The sequence below is a fragment of the Gavialis gangeticus genome, unplaced genomic scaffold (genome assembly GCF_001723915.1).
Source record: "Gavialis gangeticus isolate Ggan-Ray unplaced genomic scaffold, GavGan_comp1, whole genome shotgun sequence".
Classification (NCBI taxonomy): Eukaryota; Metazoa; Chordata; order Crocodylia; family Gavialidae; genus Gavialis; species Gavialis gangeticus.
The window spans coordinates 39,851,121-39,871,819 of record NW_017729022.1 but is presented as its reverse complement, the minus strand read 5'-3'; the positions used below and the strand labels follow the sequence as shown (position 1 = coordinate 39,871,819).

General features: G+C 38.1%; 1 protein-coding gene across 2 annotated transcripts in view; it reads right to left on the bottom strand.

Moving 5' to 3' along the window:
- Positions 1–423: 423 nt before the first annotated feature.
- The window catches only part of TMTC2 (transmembrane and tetratricopeptide repeat containing 2), a 483,679-nt gene continuing 463,403 nt past the window's right edge, over positions 424–20,699 (bottom strand). For both annotated transcript variants that reach the window (XM_019514809.1, XM_019514811.1), the window contains one exon: positions 424–3,350. In XM_019514809.1, coding sequence (XP_019370354.1) covers positions 3,171–3,350 — 180 coding nt within the window. In that variant the 3' untranslated portion in view covers positions 424–3,170. The remainder of the gene's footprint in view (positions 3,351–20,699) is intronic.

Sequence of the window (20,699 nt, the reverse complement as noted above, 5' to 3'; positions counted from 1 at the left end):
TTTATGTCAATATAAAAATTGAACTATATACCGTCTTCTTCATCAGTGTTTCCTGCCCTTATTGACAAAGTTATCCTCCCCAAATAATTCAAAGCCAGGGTTTAATATTTAAGAGACTCAAGAAAAATATTACATTTCTGTTAGCTTTATCTGAATAGAGAGCACTTATTAACACCATTTCCAGGTAAAACAAAGACAGATTTTTACATTTGTAAATGTTGGAATAAGGGCTTTGAAAATATCAGTAAAAACACTTTTTTTAAAGTCAGTATGGTATACCTGAATCATAACTGCGACAAACCTGTACTCTGCTTACATTGTATATAACTTTGATGAAAAAACAGTAAATATAAATTGGTAGCTTACAGTAATAAAACAGTCAGTGCAGTATTTTTAGCAATAGATAAAGGCATGAACAATGTATTAGTTGTCAATGCTTTATTATTGAAAACAAAATCAAAATTTTCTTATCTGGCACATAAACAATTATTTCTACAAAAAGGAAAGCCTACAAATCTTGATAATTTATACAAATAACAGTTTTTTTCAAAAAATAAAATTTTAATTTAGTAAACTTGTCTTGTGCTCTTTTATTTTTTAGCACTGTCTGCAATAATCCACCTTAAATCCCTGAGCAGAGAGACATATTTTAAACATGTTTTAAACTTATTCCAAAAGAAGAAAGTTATCAAGCCTAGCCCTAAATTGAAATGTATTCAGGGACAGTCTCATTAAATTTCTGTTAGTCCTTTTTAAAATAAATTTAAAAAAAACCCCTCAGATAATTATTAAAGGCAGGATGAAACCATATCAGTTGAGTGGCTTTTGTACAATGAATGAAAACTACGAAACAAGAATGAACACAGCTTGAAAGGAAGACACATATAACACAATAAAAAGTTATGACCAGGAAGCCACCAAAGTTTGATGACTGTTAAAATAAATAAAACTGCAGGATATCACACTTATATACTCAATTCACTCATGGCCTAATATCTAATTTGCTTTTACAGTTTGTCAGACAGCCAAAAAAAGGGAAAATAAACTTGAGCCACCATTATATTCTTACCATTGGCTTCAGTGGATGATCATGAAAAAATTGAAATCCATCTTCTGACCACTAAGTTTTGCTTAAGTAGCCATATCACTATTTAAGTAAAAGTTTGATGCTTTCAACCAAACCCAACAACCCCATGCCCCCAGCACCTATAGTAGGACAGTTGTGAACCTACTGATTAAAGCATGTAATTGCTGAATTGAAAAGAAAAAAAAAAACAAAAATGTCCCCCCTCTCCCAGAAACCAAAACAAGCAAATAGAAAAGACTCCAACAACCTATTACAAGTTGCATTTATGCTGACTTAGAATAGTTACTCCCTGGTGTAGAGGTTGAAAAAAGAGAATAGGAGGATAATGTACAATAATGTAGAGTATATGCATATGTCCCATTTACCTTTAAGCAAACAACTATCCACAAAAAAGGTAGCCAAACAAAATAAGATAGCAACTGTTGCAGATTATTGTCCTAATGAAAGAAAAGTTGCTGCTGTCAAATAATAAATAAATAAATACAGCAAAGTATTCTCCTATATAGTTTAGTTGGAATGATGCTAAATACTAAAAAAAAAAGTAAGCTTTTTCAGTACAAAGCGTTTTAAGAGAACCTGAAGAAACTTCAGACCAAGGTGCTCGAGCACTTAACATTCTATATATATATTTCATTTGTGACATGAACATTGAAGCAGATACTGGTCATTAAATGAAAGGAAATTCTCACATACACTAGTACCTGTTGCAACAAAAGAAAGCAGCTAGCAAATGGTCTGGACTAAAACTTTAATAAGATGAAACATTTAAAAAAAAAGTGTTTTATGAATTTGTATGGGAAGCAAATTATCTGAAGCAGAACCCCTCCCACCCAAAAAAAAAAAAACTTCATTGAGAATTGTGATAGTTCTGTTGCTTCTATGCATGTCTGGATATAAACAAATACCTAATACATAGTTACAATCTGAGAAGACAAGCCGTCAAAAATATTCCAAAATATTTCAAACAATTGGAAGCCTTTGTTACATATTTCTCATCTACACTATTTTTGAGGATGCTCAACTAAAAACCAATCCCTCCTGTTAGTTGCTGGCATAGGCAATGGAAATTGCTGATAAGTGTCATTAGTAGCATATTTGATTTTAGTATTTGTAAAACTCACCCAGCTTGAACTTGTACAAAAATACTGTAGTTTGAAAAGCGTGGACAGTTCTGTTTAAAGAAGGTCTTCAATAACCACAGCACAAAAGGAGTTAAACACAGTGTAGGATAAGGCCAAAAAAAAAAAGTCCCCACATTTTTTCCTAAGACTACAGCCTGTCCCCCACTTGTTATGAGGGCAAGCATTGGTTTCTGTATAAAACGGGACAATTCACAGAATTAATGATACCTATTAGGCTCTCATATTGGTCAGATGTAGCACACCAGACTGTCCCTTATTTTGTTTAGGACAGGCAAAACCAATCATACTCCGTTGAGTATCTTAGGTAATCTACGTCCAAACTCTTAACAACAAGCTGAAATAATATATGCAACTATTCAGTAAACAATTTTAAGTACTATCAGAACCACAAATGACACTTTTTCTGGATGGTTGTATAAGTCTGTGGAATTGATAAGTAAGCAATCCTAAAGAGAGATACAGCAGCATTAAAACAAACTGCAAACACATTGGATTTAGTATACATTTTAATGAATTACAGCCTCAGCAAATACTTTAAGCTAGTATTATCTCTTTTACTCCCAGGTGGCTGGGTGTGTTCTACACAGTCTTCCCTCAGTGTCTTCAGGACAGTATAATTTTCAAGAACCCACGTGGAAATGAGCAATATATGATTAATTGTGATGACTTGTCAGGTATGCAAGAATACCTTCCTTTAAGTGTTATGGTATTAAATATGTTTGTGGGGTAACACTTAACTCCTTTGTGAAGCTCCCAAGAAGTCTTTTTTTTTTTTTTGGCAAGAAGTTACGCCAAAAATACACAATAGGATTTCCTAGCAGCAATTAAGACCCCTGACTCTGGCAGTCAAGTCCAATGAGAGCTCTGACAGATAACTTCCTGGAAGTTTTTATTTTGGATTTGAGTCAATTAATAAAAAAAACAAACTAGATTATTCTGTGTCATGTTTTGGAGGTCTTTAAACCTTGTTTTTCCATGATGTTCCAGAGTTTGCGAAGGTTTGACTGGGTTATGACATCATCACGTTTAAGCTGGAGAGCTCGGAGGTAGTTTGCTTCAGCCTCTATGAGTTTCCCATTGAGATGAAGAATGGCTCCAAGGTTCATCAGGGCAGCTGGATACTGCACCAAAGGAGGGAAAGAAAAATATTAAGAGTATTTTCAGTTTTTCTTAACAGACAAAATTCATCCACTTATACAAATTATTCCCTTATGATTGCAGGCATTTCATGGAAGCAATTTAACAATTTAAACAAATAGAGATAACAAGAAAAAGTTTTTGAACAGCTGCTAACTGTGTACTTTGTGCTTTAAACAGGGTAGGCTCTGGTGTCTACATACATAGACTTCTTTCTTTAATGAGAAAACACAGACCCCATAAAAGCTTTACATGTGGTAACATTGGCATACTATAGTTTCCAAGAGAAAATTAAAGTTGCGCAACAGAAGATTGAAGAGAAGAATTTAATTTCAATTCAACCCATTGCCAACAGGAGTTTATAATCGCTAGGAATAGATAACACATTGGGACTCCTGCCACCTTATTCTTTGACTTTGTTTTAAAGATAAATGGAAAATACTGGTTGCCTTTGGATTTTAAAGGCATACAAGGCTCCAAGGTACCCATTTTAGATTTGCCTTTATACAAACTCAATGTTATGACAAGCTCTGGTATCTACTTCCTAACGAATACCTGAATAACTTTAGAATTCCCAGGGGCAGAAACATGTAATATATTCACAAGGATATTGAAGAACACCACAATAAATTAAGAGGTTGTTTACCTTAGGATCTTTTTCTAATTAAATTGCATGAGCAACATTCTTCTTACTTTTATTTAAAAGCCTGTACATTATATTTATAGGACCAAGAATGAGAATTTTATCACCTCAAATCTCTTGACAATTACAAATTATGAGGAAAGACTTCTGATTTTGAAATTGAAGTAAAGTTTACTCTACATATCTGTGTAGGAATCCATAGGACACTATACTTCAGTGAAAGTATAATCCCCTTATCCACCAAGTAAATAGATCCTGCTTTAAAGTAAACTGACAAGAGTTCAACATGAGCTGTCCAAGACACCATGGGCGACTGGTGCCTCCTGAGTTGGGGGGGGGGGAACCAGATCACCGATGGGGGGGGTCCCCCAGTGGCCGACTGCCGAGCCAGCAGCAAAACCAGAAGTACACTTCTAGTTTCACAGCTGGCACTTCCAGGGGGTGCACATGCACCTGCATGCACCTCCTATGCATCACCAATGCAAGACACCCATGTTTTTAGGTCCACATGGGGAATATTAATTTCCTAGATTACAGCGGTTAGATGCAATAACAATTCATTTGGTTTTTGGGGAGAGAAGTTATTCTAGGTATCATTCAACAGCACTCTCATAACATGTTTTAAATCAACTGTAAAGTTCCAGTCAACTCATGTATATACAGATTGCACACCGGATGCTTTTTGAAGAATAGCATTAAAATAACTCAAAGATAAAAGAGAGACATGAAAATGCTCATCTCTTCTTCATACCAGGATGGTGTGGTGACAGGATGATGTTGTGACTGGGTTTTAAATAACTCTCAAACAATTCTCAAGGTTTACACAAGTATCTACAGTTTGATTGTCTCTATTCCATTTTCTTTTTCTTCTCTTTTTCTCACCTCTGTTTAAAACTAATTCACTAGTAATAAAGTATGAGTAAAGCTTTCAAAGCCTTTAGGTATTAAAGAGTTTCAAAACTAAACGAAAACAGTGAGTTCACCCATCTCCCCTGTAAATATCATGATGCTAAGCCAGGAGGATATAAACTGGCTACTGCTTTTGTTTTTCTTCCTTAAACCTGACAGGGTAATTTTTCCCCTCTCTTTGAGTCATTTCCCCAGCATACATGAAAACACAATATCTGTTATTTGCAGTATGTCCAAATATGACACAGATCCTGTCTCCACTCGCACTTAATTAAAAAAAGATAAAAAAAGAAATACAGAGTAATGATTCACCCTCACATGCAGGGTAAGGGCTCATGACTTAGGAGAAGTTACCCAACACCTGCCCTAGGTCATTAGGATGACTAATTTTCACATGCTGCTGGCATGATCGGCTATCCTGTCTTTGATTCTCTTTAGTCCATATCACACAGAAAGCAAATGGAGATCCCACAACTTCTCTTAGTAGCCTGTTTAAATGCTTGACCACTCTCACAGTCAGAAAGTTTCTCCTAAATCTCCAACCAAAATTTTCCTCTGCTGCAGGCTGTCAGTGCACCTAGTCCTTTGCCCTACAGCCATAGATAAAAATATATCTCCAATCTATCTCCATCCTTTTTATAATTACCCTTCAGATATCTAAAGATTGTAAAATCAAATCCCCCCAAGTCTTCTTTTCTCCAGATTAAATAACCTTGACTCTTTCAGCCTTTCCTCATAAATCCTGCCTTCAAGGCCTCTAATAATTTTTGTCAGTCTCCACTGGACTCTTTCCAATCTGTTCACAAGTGTGGAGCCCAAACCTAGACAGAGTGAAGCCTCACCAGTGCTAAATGGAGCAGAACCACTTCTCTTGATTTGTAAGAGACATTCTTGTTGATACAGTGTAGCTTGCTGTTGACATTTTTTCTTTTTTAGCCAGGAAAGCACACCTCAAAACTAGGTGCGGAATGCATGGGTATTCTCCCAAATCAGATTTTAATCCTATGTACTTCTGTCATTTCATGATGTAACTGGAAAATGATCAAGTGAGGTATTTAGCACACACCTAAGATATTGTCCACCTGTGATGAGGAAAATCAACTCCACAACAGAGAAGGAATTGAGAGAAATAGTCCTCCAATGAGAGGCCCCAGGTGTCCTAGAGAGACACGAATCTACTGGAGAGTCCTGGTGACAAATCAGCAGTAGAATAATAGTGATAGGGAGGGAGAGGCTGGGGAGGAGGCTAACCTTGGAGGCTTTTTAGGGTCTTGCTAGGATTGAATAAGTGCTTTTTAAATCTCAGGCTTGGCAGGGTCCAATGGCCCTAGTTGCCAGGACTGGTAGAGTCAGCAGGAAGGCTGATATCCAAGAACACTGGCAGGTCTTTCAGGAGGGGCTAAGCTGTAGTCATCTGAGAAGGTAAACTGCACTTGTTTTGCTTTTCTGTTTCCAAACCTCTGGTCTGTTTTGTCTGTATGGCGCTTTTCTCCTATATGATAAATACTTTTGTTTTTTTTTCTCTTTATTGATTGCCCAGGAGGAGGGTGATTTCTGAGCAAGTGATATTCTAGGATGACTACCTCAATGGAGAGGGGTACCTATAATATGTTCTCAACCCAAAAATGGGAGGCACCTGGAGTTGGCACAGATTCCTTCACTGCAGGTGCAGGGTCCAATATAAGTGCAATGGAGCTGAGGCTTGCTGGGGTAGGGAGCTGTCCTAGGGAAAACCTTAGTTTGTTCCATGGGGCAAGTGTTGGGCAGCACAGTGGGGAGAAAACTTGGGGCTTTGGGAGAATGACAGGTTTGTGAAACACACTGTTGGCTCATATTCAGCTTATGGTCCACTGTAACTCCCAAGTCCTTCCCTGAAGTACTGTAGCCTAGTCAATCATTCTTCACTTTGTATTTTTGCATACAATTATTCCATCCTAAGTGCATGACTTTGCATTTGCCCTGGTTGAATTTAATCTGAGTGATACATCAGCTAGGCACAGCAAACTACAGAAACCCTTGTGGAGCATGTTATTTTCTGAATGCAAACTCTAAATGTAACTTTTGAATGTAAGCTCTAAACTTCTGAATGTAACCTCTAAAACATTCGTAAATATATTTGTTTCTTATACCAGTTTCAGTATTGCTTTCTGTTCTCTTTCTGATCCATGGATTTACAATGCAATTGCAGGTAATATGGAAACAATAGCTCTGGAATAAACAACTGTATTCCCCTGCTCTGTCAAGTAAAGGTTCCTTATACTATTTTTTGTTTAACTTGGTAAAGCAATTTCACTATAACGGGCTGAGAAGGGATGGAGGAAGGGGTGGGGAAGGAAAGAAAGCCAACACATGTCTCTGATAACCTTTGTAATTTTACCAAATCACCTATTTTGGGGCCATTAATGCAAGTAAAAATACCATGTCAAGTTGTGATGAATGGATTGTGTTATTTCAGATGGGGCTGAAAATTCATACAAACTCCTCCCTGTTTCAAACAACAAAGAGTACAGGTCTCCCAAATGAACAACAGTGCATGTGACCTACCCACTGTAAGCATAGGGCACTGATCACTGCAATGTCTAGGTGCCTGCAGTTTATTATAACACACAGGAATTTCAGGTGACTGACTGATTAGACATCCGTGTCATCACTCCCTGACAGCAGTAACTGATGGGCTGGGGACAGAGAGCCAGCCACATTCACTACAGTTTTTTCCTCAACATATATAGCCTTTTATTAAAGACAGCTCATGAAACTTTTCAGCATGTTAACAAAGGCAGTCAGCAGCTACCAATCCAATAATACAGGACTTGTAGCACTGTATAACAAATGACACCACCTACTACTTCAGAGACTTGAAAGGAAAAACAGCCCTTCCTTCATTTCCTTTATGAGACAGATGCTTTACATCAAAAGAGCTGACTGGCAGTTCTATCAGGGTTATAAATAACATTTTCCATGGTCTATTGGGAATTATACCCTTTATGAGAACTTTCTGTGGCATAAATGTTTCCTTAGGGTGTGTAAGCTTGTGCGTGTTTTTTTAAAAATAAATTATGCAACTCACAATGATAATCTGTTTGATTTCTAAAGTGTTTTTGTTTTATATTGACATCAATTCTTCCAAACCTCCTACACATTATCAAAATAGATGATACAATTCTGCACACAAAAAACAGCCAAAGACTAAAACGTTCTCTAAAGACATTATAGAAATCCAACACTGCTTAATGTAATTCCACAAAGCTGTTTCATATTTATGCTGACGTAACCAACAGCAGAATTTGGCCCCCTATTTCGACCATTAATTAAAATAAATGCTTTGGCTTTTCCCCACATCATCCCTGGTTCATTCCACACACGAAATCTCATACTTGCTAGTAGTTTATTCCAATATAGAGCTCTAAAGTGGCTTTGGAGAGATAAAAATTTGTATGCAATCATTTCACTCACCAATGAAAGGGCAGAGCAGATAACAGCATCAGACACTGGTTTATGGAGAAGTTGTGAAAACTGTACCATTTAAAAAAAAAAAGGAAAGTCCTGCCCAACACCTGACTTCCTATGTCTCGTGAGCATTAGGGGTGTGCGAAATGGGCCCTATTCAATTTGGATTCAGCCCGAAGCGGGGACAGCAATTTGATTTGTTGATTCGGATCACTATCCCCAATTCGATTCAGCCAAATCTGAATCTGAAGAGTCAATGCTGATTCGGCGAATCAGTGATTCGGCCATAAACACAGCTTTAAATGTTTTTTCTACATACCTCGTGGTACCAAGCGCAGCTTGTGAACGCTGTGATGCTGGGGCAGATGGAGGGTGTGGCGGGACGGGGTCTGCGTGCTCTCTGGTGGACCCAGAAGTGGACTGGAAGTGCTTCTGATCCACTTCCGGGTCTGCTGCCAAGCGCACTGGAGACTCTCCCCCCCACACCGCGCCCCCGTGGGATACTCCATCTGCCCCAGCATTGCAGAATTCACGAGCCGCCGGGTACCTTGAGGTATGTAGAAAAAACATTTAAAGCTGTGTCTATGTCTGAATCACTGATTTGGAGGGTTCTGATTCGGTTCAGAGATATTAAAGGGTCTCCTGATTTGATTCGAATTCAGAGATTCGGCCACCAAATCGGACCAATCTCCGCCGAATCGAATCAGCAACCAAAGCTTTGCACAGCCCTAGTGAGTATACAGCACAAGATGGCTACAAGGCTTCTGAATTTCAAAACAAATGCTTTGTTTAGAAAAAGTCCTAATTTGCTCTTCAGTACATTCACAGGTCTGAATTACTTCTGGAATGATTGACTGATTTTAAAAGGTCACTGAAAGGTTGCTGCCAATAATCCTCTTGCCTTTAATGAATTGCTGCAAATGTACATTCTTTGTGTTCTGAAATGACACCAGCATTGTTTAGTGAATGCTGTAGTCAGAATGGCTACACTTCTTTACATTCACAGGAGGAATCAAATTCACTAATCAACTGTAGAAAATAATTCCTTAGCATTAGAGGTGCACCACCATGTGCTTTCATTTATTTAAGAGCAATTAAGAACCAACTTTTTTCTTCAAGCACCTCTGTATAGTAGAATTTCATGCTCTGAAAAGATTCACTGAATTCTGCATGCAACTATTTTATCTTTAGGCTTTTTGGTTAGATATGATTGAGGCATTCAAATACTTCAGTTCACTAATTGAAAACAGAGTAGCTTGATACAGGTTGAGTAATAAAACAGAAAAGATACAGATTTATAGAATGGATCACAAGTATGAAAACTAACTACGATGGGCTTCTTTACCTTGTCAGTCACCATTATAATATGCTGTCATGCTTTTTATCCTCCTATAGTGATGGCAAAAATTTTCACTGGAACTTATTAATGGTATCATCAGCATAGCATACTGGTGTGCTATTTTCTGAAATGATGAGTGTCAAAAGCCTTTGGTTTTTTTTGGTAAGATAACTGTGCACAACTGAGTCATTTCACGGGTGGCATTTATTTTTCACAGACCCCACAATGGTAATTTCAGTGTTAGACTCTAACCTAAAAGCTTCCCTTAGGTTTTGTAGCTGCTGTTTCAAAGCAGGGTGAATACTCTGTAACCTGATACAAGTGCACATATCCTGTCTCCTCTCTACAATTCCACTTAAGCCAATGGGTATCATCACTCAAGAGAAGTCCAAGCTCCTAGATATATTTACAGAATGGGACCCTAGAGATGCCAGATGTCCTAATATGTGAGTCTCAATTTCAGGCAGAAATTCCTATTTCCACCTGCTTCCTTATGCTATATATGCAGTTCCTAAACAACTGGCCTGCCCCCTGAATCTTGCTGAGCCTAGCATCAGTTACAGTGCTTTTATAAAATCTTCTGAGCATATGTTAAACAACTACCTCTTTGCCATTGGAGATGCAGGGCAATGGCAGTGACCCCTTCTTCCCTGGGAGCCTCCAATCCACCTGTCCCCATCACTTCCAGCTCAGTGTGGGCAAACCCCAGCCTGAAGCTCCCTCGCCTCCCTTCTCCCCACTCGCATCATGCAGACAGCACCAGAGCTGGGAGGGGGCTGGTGGGGCTAGGGGAAAGACGCTTCAGGCAGGCAGGTCCTTCTGGATCAGCTCCAAAGTAGAGCTTGATTTTCTCCCCTCTTCCCCTTGCACTCCCCTAAGGGTCCCCAGGTTATGTCAAAGGGGTATGTGAATGATGACTGACCAAAAGTATGCGAACCCATCCACAACTCCTTTAAAAATTTCCAAAGGAGTCTGGCACCTCCATGCAAATTTTTTTAGGGGTCCACAAATAAAATAAGGTTGAAAACCACTGCCTTAAACGCATACTCTGGAAAAATGTATAATCTGTAATTTGTAATCAACAGTTCAGTCCTAAATTACGATGGTACATCAAATTGTAAGTGGTAGGAGTAAACAGCAGCATAAGTAAACAGTTGAGTCACTCCAGTTTCTGAAAAATATGAACATCCTTAATTGATCCAGACTGCAATAACTGGATATTTTACAACAACTGAGTATTTGCCCTTTAGTGTGTGATGCCCAAAGAAGATGCAGAGTATAGAACTTGTTTACATATGTTTGGTCTTGAGAGCTTTTCAAGATCTGGGCTTAGATGCTTATGTCTAAGCCACTTACTAGATATTGTTTGTGTCTAAAACCACACAAATACATATAAACTAAAAAGCCTTCCACCATTCCCACCCCCCACCATACATCTCAAGTACCTTTTGAGGTAAGAATGAGAATTTGTAGACACACACATACACTCCAAACTTTTCAGTTTGCTTGGTGATGTTTATAACATCATAATTTAGGAAACCGTAGCTGTAAACTGGAATAGAGTTCTAGAACCTCGCATAAAAAAGGGAAAACCAAATAGCCTGTTTTGCTTCTCAAGTTACCACACCATAGGGACAATGTCAGCACAATATGATGGCTTTCTAGTCAGTAAGAGCTCTCGCTCAGTCTCAGCTTCCAGAAAATACCCTAACTTTATAAAATAGAAAATCGTGCAAAACTGCAATTGCATATATATAGTATGTAGAATTATCTGCTATTAATATTTGTATAAATTCACAGTGCACAGTATTACACACTGTACATTCTAAATGCAAAAGTTACAACTATTAAGTGCTGTATATCATAATGGCAGCTTGAAAAGTCCCAAAAGAACGTTTGTAATTTGGGTAGCCCTAGGATTTCTGTTCCCAAAAGCTATGCATCAATTGCTTTTCTCCATAGTCAAAAAGCCTCTCAGAAACCATTCTTTCATTCCATATGGAAACTATGATGAATATTTTTAGATAGCTTTTATTATAGTAAAGCAAAGATACTAAATAAGAACATACTTTATGAGTATTTAATATTGTGGTCATAATTTTAGAAAAATAAATCACTGAAATACGTTTTCCAGACCTCAAAGTGTTTTTAATTAAACTCCTCCAGCTTTCCAGCTCAAATATTTTCATCAGTGTACTGCATCTGATAATTATATACAATTTTCCTTGCAGTTTAGAATTTCGTACATATATCTTCAAATTACTTAGTTTTTATTTGTAAAAAGAAAAAAAACACACAAGATGTGCAATGATGTCTATAATTCAATCATTTTAATATTTACCCCGGATTGCCATTTAATACGTGCAACTATTTATGCAGCAAGAACAGACTGTATTAATTAGAAAATTCTTATTCACAGCAAATGTGATGTCTGCTAAATGAAAATGTCATCTGCAGCACAGTAGGGACAAATAGTAATTTTAATAACAATATTCTGTCCCATTAGGAAAAATGGGAGATATTTTAACACTACATGAAATCTTTGAATAACTGTACATTTTTGCACATCAACACTTTCTATTTCTGAAAACAGGAACTAACTAACCTTCTTTTTCATTGAAAAAATATACAGTTTACTGATAACACACGCGATTAATTTAAAAGACATCTGAAGCATTTAAAGGAATATAACATGATCTACTGCACCTGGCATTAGAGATGTACAGTGTTAAGCAGAATGCCTTTTCATAGGAATGCAATCACAGGTAGCTAGAACGCTGATTTAGCGAATGTTTGAATTACGCTTTTGGGCACAATTTTAATATATGAATCCATCTCCTACTACTTTAAAAAGCTTATACAATTTCACTAATGAAATTAAGACTTCAGATAATGAGGTGGGATGGGGAACAACAGAAGGGAGATGGAAAGAAATACTATTCTTAAAGGAACATATTTATGCATACTATGCTAAGAATATAAAGGGGAAGACTGCTTTGGGCCCAGAAGAGTCTGACGAAGCTCTAGTAGAAAGTTTTATTTTACATCATTTCAAATATTTAGACTCAAGCAGCTTCCATAAATTAACCTGAATTATTCCACAGTTTGATGTAGGAATTAGAGTAGTGGTGGGGGGATGACTGTAAAGAATCTTAAGGGCATCTTAAAGGGTAAAATGCTTGAGAAACTGGACAACAACAAAAAATGGAAAGGAAGTTCATTTCCATTGAAAATAACAGGTCCGCTGAAAGCAACATCTGATAACTATAATATAAATAACCATCCAAGAAAGGCCAAAAAATATTAATGATTTTTTTTGTGGTAGTCACTCCCATGAAGATATCAGGTTCAGGCCCTTATCATGTCACTTAGACACTGTTGTCTACTGTACTACTTATAAACTAAAGATTTGCATTTCAAACCTAATTAGCTGTTTTATAAACAATAATGTTTCCACAGAAATTTCTCTTCCTGCTGGTTCATTACTATTTATTTAGGTGTTGACTATGGTGGCTGACTCAAAGTCTTAAGAGCCTTACTGGTGTTAACAAACTTTCTCAGAATATAGCTCTAAACTTTACCAGAATATATGGCAACATATAGTCCTTCAGGTTTGTAAAGTTACTTTGTTATCCTTCATTCACGTTGATACAGCTCCTTAGAACAATGATGGAATAAGAATGATATAAAATTACACAGGGAAGTATGGAAGGAGCATGACACAATCATAAATTAAAACAAAGTCAAAGATATTAGTCAAAGGTGTGTTATCAGAACCTAAAAGAACAGGAGAAAAACATGAAGAAATGTAGTGGGCAGTAAGACATTTCAGGATGCATTTCAGGTCCTTCTCTAGCCTTTCTGTACATGGTTTTATTTTTGAATAACTATCCCACGGCAATATAATCACTATCAATTCTGCTGACAACTTACAATTTGGCAATTGTGCTGGAAGGAAAATAAATGTAGTTGTTTATCAAGAGAATTTAAATTGATTTCAGCAATTTAGATGCTGATCAATAATACTGGGTGCTGAGCACAGCTCCAAAATGATAGGGAAAAAATAACTTCAGTTTGCAGTAAACTGTACAACCCAATGTTACCAAGGCAATCCCAGGGCAAAGCTAAACTAAAAACACATACAACTTTGTAAATAAACACACCTTCAGAAAAGACCTAAAATGCAAAAATACATTATGCGATCAGTAGCCACTGCTGAAGCAGGATGGAAGAACCTAGGGTAGGTTTCCAACTGTCTCAGCATGTGCCATGATCTAGCTATTGGCTCACCTATGTTTTGAATGCCTGATCTGGGAAGGTGATTGTAGGCATCTAGAATTTCTATATAGGCCATGGAAAAACTGTAGAGGTCCAAGAGAGATTCAGTTTTAGGTGAGTAGGCCCCCAACACAGAACCCAGGTAACATTAAGTACCTCTAAAAGGTGATTCTGAAAGCCTGGAGATACCCTGAGGCAGCCAACTCCTTCCCCTCTGAGAAGTTTAGGTACCTGACTCAAATTACACATTAAACATGTTCATTCACTTGCAATTCAAAAAGCATAGACCTACATCTGATGATAGCTGCATAGAAGGTTTCTAAAGACAGGACATTCTCAATGACTCATCTTACTTGCTCTCCTCTTCTTCCTCACTGTCTGAACATTAATTTAGTATTTACAGCTCTAGAACACTCCCAGGAAGTGGGAGATCTGGAATCTAGCCCTCCTCACCTAAAGGGATTTTAAGCCCTATGACTCAATTCTCTAAATACCAGGCTGTAATAGACACTAAGTGAGGGAAGCCTTCTCCTTCTCTTGAAAGTATACCATTATGCAGACAAGGCTGAAAGCGGAGGAGTCTAGTTTTTGTTACTAGGATTATTTCTGTTTCCCAGCAAATGACTGTGTAATGCAGATAATGTGCAAATAGTTATGGGAAGCAAGGTCAAGAACCAAGACTCTGCACGTTCCCAGGATACACTTTAACTGAAAGGCCACACAGGCAGAATCGTGCTTGGTCTCCTTCTTGGCCCACTGACTCTTGCATTCTTGGATGCTCAGAACATCCAAGCTCCCACAGGACAGGTAGATAAATAACAGCTGGAAAGAGGGAACATGGCAGCACAGTAGTCCTTTTTCTCTGTAAAATACAGTTTATCATGTAATGTACAAAAATTGGTAGAGTACAACATATAGGTATTACTCTGTGTAGCATAAAGTAATTAAAATCAACACAGCCAGTTAAAATTGTGAACTGTAAGTTAAAATTGTGCCACTGGACACTTACCATTTGCTTTACCTTGTGTCTTGCAATCCCTAACATTGCTGTCCTATGTATTTGGTCCAAGAGACCACCTGCAGTGCTACACAAGTAGTAAATATTAATAACTACCTACATGAGGCCTGTTTTGAAGTAGTGTGTTATATCCACATTTGTTTAATTTACATTCATACCATTAAATACTAATGCATGAACTTGAACATAAAGTTTAGAGTTTTCCTACCACAGTTCCAAAAGCGGGTTGGGTACCAGGATCCAACACATCTGTGGGTGCATCTACACAAGATGCTACTGCACAGTCATTCCTGAGCATTTATTTAGTACTTGTATGAGCAAGTATTAAATAAATGTGCAGTAACTGGAGATACACTGAAGTAGTACTGGTGAACATCTTTTAGGTGATGCTACTGTGTAGTAGCCTAATAATACTGTACAGTGGCATATTATTACTGTCCGTGCTGTGGTGCCCTACTATCAAGTATTATTTCAGCTACTGCACAGTCGGCATCTCATGTAGCTGTGCTCTGTGATGAGTATTTTCTTTAAAATATGTATTCATTTTCTTTCCTAAAATGTAAGATGAAGGTTGGCTGGACTGGCTGTCAAAAGATCTAATTGCAGACTCTCACAAACTTCCCAACCTTGATACCACATGGGAAGTCACCTACTCATTGCCTGCAGCAGTTTGCTATTTACAAAGACATCCTCTTCCTCAGCCTTTGCCTGTTTCATATATTTAGAGTGTAAGTTCTGAGCAGCATGGACATCTTGTACAGTGGGGATGTACAGAACCTAGCAAAGTTGTTTTTTTTTAGGTAGTAACACATACAATAGTGTTAATTATGTGACAATGTCTGTCATTTATTTAGTTAGTCAAATAGGCCTTAAAAGTATGCATGCTCGTGAAGGCCATTGACAGACATTAAAAAGATGGGATATGATGCACAATCCTAAAAATTGTGCTTCCTGCCATGCCACATGTACCTGGCAGGAGGCATGATCATGGGATCGAGTATCAGATCCCATCATGTCATGTGTTGGGGTGTGCAGTACATCCCAGTTGCTTGGATGCTCCTGAGGCCACAGACGTATCTATGCTCCTGAGGCCACAGGGGTACACCATGTGCATCTCTAATGGGTTCAGAGCTTCCAGCTGCAGGAGTGCATGGTGTGGCCACACGGCTGGGAACTTCACTGATTGGAGGCTCCTAGCCAGGGGAGCTCACTGTGCTCCTCAAACTGGGACCCCAATCAGCTAACCACTGCTCCCAGCTTTTGGAGGACACAGGAATGTGCTCTAGAAACTGGAAGCACTGGCTACATGTTCAATAAGAAGAGTGATAGAAACTCACAACAAAATTACTATGCATATTTTGTGTAATAGCTTTGTCACTTATTCCTGGTTTTATCACATCATTAATTGAATGAATGGGTGGCCAGGTCTTTAAAGTTGTGTTTAACCACTTAATTATGTCATAAGTGTTACTTGTGGCAGGGATCCAAAAAACCTAAGCTTCCCTGCCCACCCCAAGCCTACCTTCCTAGCATCCTAGAAGAATTAATTTTTACTTCCACTTACCAGTATCCTCTCCTTTACTCCCTCATTTATTCCTGAAGCAAAAATGTTTGCTGGCCCTATGTTTTTCACATTTTCTATGCAGGAAGCATTTTCTTTCTCTATTATGGATATAAGTATAGTGTTAAATCTGTGGATTTCATCAACAGATGCACCAAATATGTCTTCTGGGAACAAGGTTTCTAAATAAGACTAGCAAAGGAGCAGTTACTCACCTTTCAAACACTACAACTGAAAAACGGAATTATATTTACAAGTATATTTATAGGCAATAACATTTTAGAAAAATGGAAAGGCAGAGTCTTGAACTTTTGCCTCACTAAACATCCCTAGAAAAAAAACCAGGCATTTAGCACAGTATGTTTGAGAGGCACTCATCATATTGGTATTCATATTAAGTTTTTAATTTTTTGTTATTTGGAGAGAGCTTGATTTTTTTTTCATATTGTAGTTGTTTTCAGTTAGTGAGAGGCAGCCAGATGCTATGGCAATTAATACTTTTAGAAACCATAAAGTTAGGTTAAGTAAAGCTATTTGTTGTTCTATGGCTGAGAACAATTTCACTGGAATACCTGAAAAATTAGTAAAATTGTCTCATATTAGAATTAGTGCTGCCTATTCCTCATTTCAGGAATAGGTTACAAATATTAAGATTATCAGTTTAAACTTATGTTTTTGTTGTTCATTAACATTAATCACGCCAAATACCATTATGAGTTTCAACCTGTCTTGTACACTGTGTTTCTAACTTTTCCCATAAGAGCAGACTATCTATCAGGGAATTGACAGCAACCCTCACCCTTCCACTATCAGTGCCGCCTTTTCCCAGAGAAAAGCAAAATGCACCCTAGGAAGGTAATAAGAAAAGTTATTGAAAGATTATGTACGTCTTTTCCAACCTCAGCCAGCACTAATTCACACCCTTGCTCAGCAGATCCAGCCCATGTGGAGAGGTCTCTGTATTCAGACCTTAGTGGGAACAACACACACAAAATAAAAATCGGTCACTTAGATATTCTGTAAGAAGCAGCTGTGTTAAATGTGTATAGAAAAAATATTAATCAGGTATTCCTTTTATAGTTGTCAAAGCATTATTAGTAATACAAATGCCCTCGGTCAGATGTTTTGCTGTTCTCAAAAAAATACATCCGTGCCCTTACCACCACAACAGGAAAATAGGTAGAGCTGAAAGAGGGAATATCAAAGTAGATACACCATCCCTCCTCTAGAAATCAGTCTTAAGTGGAAAATATATTAGTATGGTAGGTTAGAAAGAAAATTAAAAAGTTATTTATTGCAATATGGGTTTGCAATTAATTGCTGGGTTTGTTAAATGAGCATTAAAAACCACTTCTTTATCAATTCTAATTGGATAATAAATTCATTGCATTGTTGCTAGAATCAGCACTGAAATACTTTATTAGGAGAACCTTGCTAGATTCTTTTTAAATAAAGTTCAAACAGATGGTTTAATTTCTGAAATGCTAATCAACTGCTGCAAGTTCTATATTTTATGGCACTTTATTTTTGATTGACACTGAGAGCTACATTCACAAGGCACAGATGATCCTGATCTCTATAAGAATGGATGCAGGCATATTGGCATCCTCTGCTCTATTGCTGGAAAACTCTAAATCACAATCAAGTGCATAGGTGTGTCTGTGATGCATCTTCTCCTATCCTGATGAGTCCAGCAAAAGTGACTGCAGCTTAACAGACTACTGACTCCTACTATCCCAAAGCATGATGATCTCTTTTATTTAAGTCAATAGTACAAGACCAGGCTGTGGCATCCAGTTAATTAGTTTCACAGACCTACTTTTTGAATTATTCATTCAATGAGCTACACAGTTCATTCTGCAGTTATTCTGTATCTAGATACTACAAAGAAATCTTGAAAATCAGTCTATAAAAACTTGACACAGAAAACAAAACTCTCACAGAAATAAGCCTATATGACTCTACACATTTTTGTCCCCACTTTCAGCTATACAAAGCAGATACCCATATATGGATATAAAGATGCTATATTTACATAATGGCAATGAACATAAATTAAAAATGGTTGAATGGGTTTCTGTTCAGCAAGGCTGGCACTTATCCCAGTAATTTCTGAACTGGAATCTTAGGAAAAAATGGTTTAAGTACCACCTCAACTATAAAATGTTTTTCCTTGGACTATTATGACCCATCATTTAAGAATTATGATCTTCACTTGACATGAGAAGTACTGTATGCTTTAATTTAAACTGAGCTGTCCAGAAAACAAAAAATGATTAGTACCTTGGTACCAATGAAACAATCATAGAAAATGTTCAACAATGCTAGTAATAATCAAGCATGATTTTCCAGAAGGAGGGAAGTAATTTTGGGGGGGAGATTTATGTATTCATGCAAGAAGATTTTGCATGTCACTCTAGAGAAACATAATATGTCTTAGAAAATTTCTCCCCAAAGTATTTTGTTTTATATTTTATATGGATAGTTTCTTGTGATAAGCTTACTGCTACATCAGAAGCATACGTCTAGGGCTTGGTGAACAACTGTTCACTAGGGCACCCTTGGGGAAAACTAGGAGTAATGGTCACAAACCCCTGGAAAACTGCTTCAGGCTCAACATTAGGAAACACTACATCAAAACTAGGGTGTCCAGACTGTGGAACAGGCTCCCTCTAGAAGTGGTACAATCACCTACCCTGGAAATCTTCAAGACGAGATTAGACTGTCACCCTTCTGGGGTCACCTGACCCCAGCTGTCTTTCCTGCTTGGTGCAGGGGGCTGGACCTGATGATCTTCCAAGGTCCCTCCAGCTTTACTATCTATGAATCTATGGATCATTAAAGCAATAATTAGGATAACAGCTATTTAATTATTAGGGCAAAACTGTCAGGAGTTCTGTAACCAAAACATGAAAAGGCAAGTGTGACAGGCTGTATGGTGAGCCTGCCACTTTAAAAGGAACAGCATCCAGGAAAGCACCTTGCAGGTGTAGCATGGGCTGATTACAGGACAGGCTGCTTGATGAGCCTGCACAGTCAAAGGAAAAGCAGCCAGCAAAGCTCCCTGCAGGTATGGCAGGGGGCTGACTACTGAGTCTCCTGACTGGGAAAGGGCTAGGTTTAGCTAGGAGATAATCTCAGACCCTGACCAGGTCAGGCAGTTTAGCAAGAGCCAGAAGGAACAGACCTTCCTGGCAGCAGGGCTGCATTGGGTTCAGGAGAACAAGAAGAAAGGAGTAAGCAGCAGAGAGCCTGGGAACAGGAAGTGATAGGCTGGAAAATAGAGGGCCATGGAATAGACAGACCCAGGGGGCGTCTATACATGAACAGGGAGGCTGCTCTGATGTGCTGTAATTCCAGTACATCAGATCAGACTCAATTAATTGATGCCACTGCTTCCCCACCCCACCCCCGGGAGGCCAGGCTCTGGAATAGATAGGCCTGGGGAAGCCAGACCTTGGAAGCAGTAGACCTGCTGATAGGGGCTCATAACTCAGAGACGGGCTGAGAATATGGAGGAAGAACAGAGAGAATGTAGAAAGAACGTAAGTGAGTAATAACACCCACAAGGCTTAGAGTCTGGTGTAGGGGTGAAATAGAGCCACGCAATTAGCCCTTAAGGCAAGAACCACAAGTACCTGGTGGTCATTAGAGAGAGAGAGAAGTTTGGGAAACCCTGGGGCAGCCTCCTTTATAGATAACAAACATCAAGACATGGCAGGAAAGATGAAGAGGCAGCTGCCCAAAACAAACAGAGGGAAGCAGGGCTGAAGGGACTCTAGGGACTTCACAGCTGCCCCTGGAGAGGGAACCCCTTACAGAAAACAATTTTATTATATTAAAAAACTCTGTACAAATATCTCAAAGAAGTCTCTCTTCTGTTGTGTGGAGAATTGCTGGATAACATTTTTCAAACAGCAGCTTAGCTTAACTTTCATAACACACTGCATATTTTTAATTTGATTAGAGAGACCAATTCTCTTCTCATACTCAGGTAAATCAGGAGTAATACTGGTGAAGTTGCATCATAAAAAAGTACCATTTGTGTAAACCAGAAGTAATTAGGCCAAACACTTTTTTTGTTGTTAATTTTGAAAATGCACAGACAAAATGGTAACTTTGTAAGGTTAAAACAATT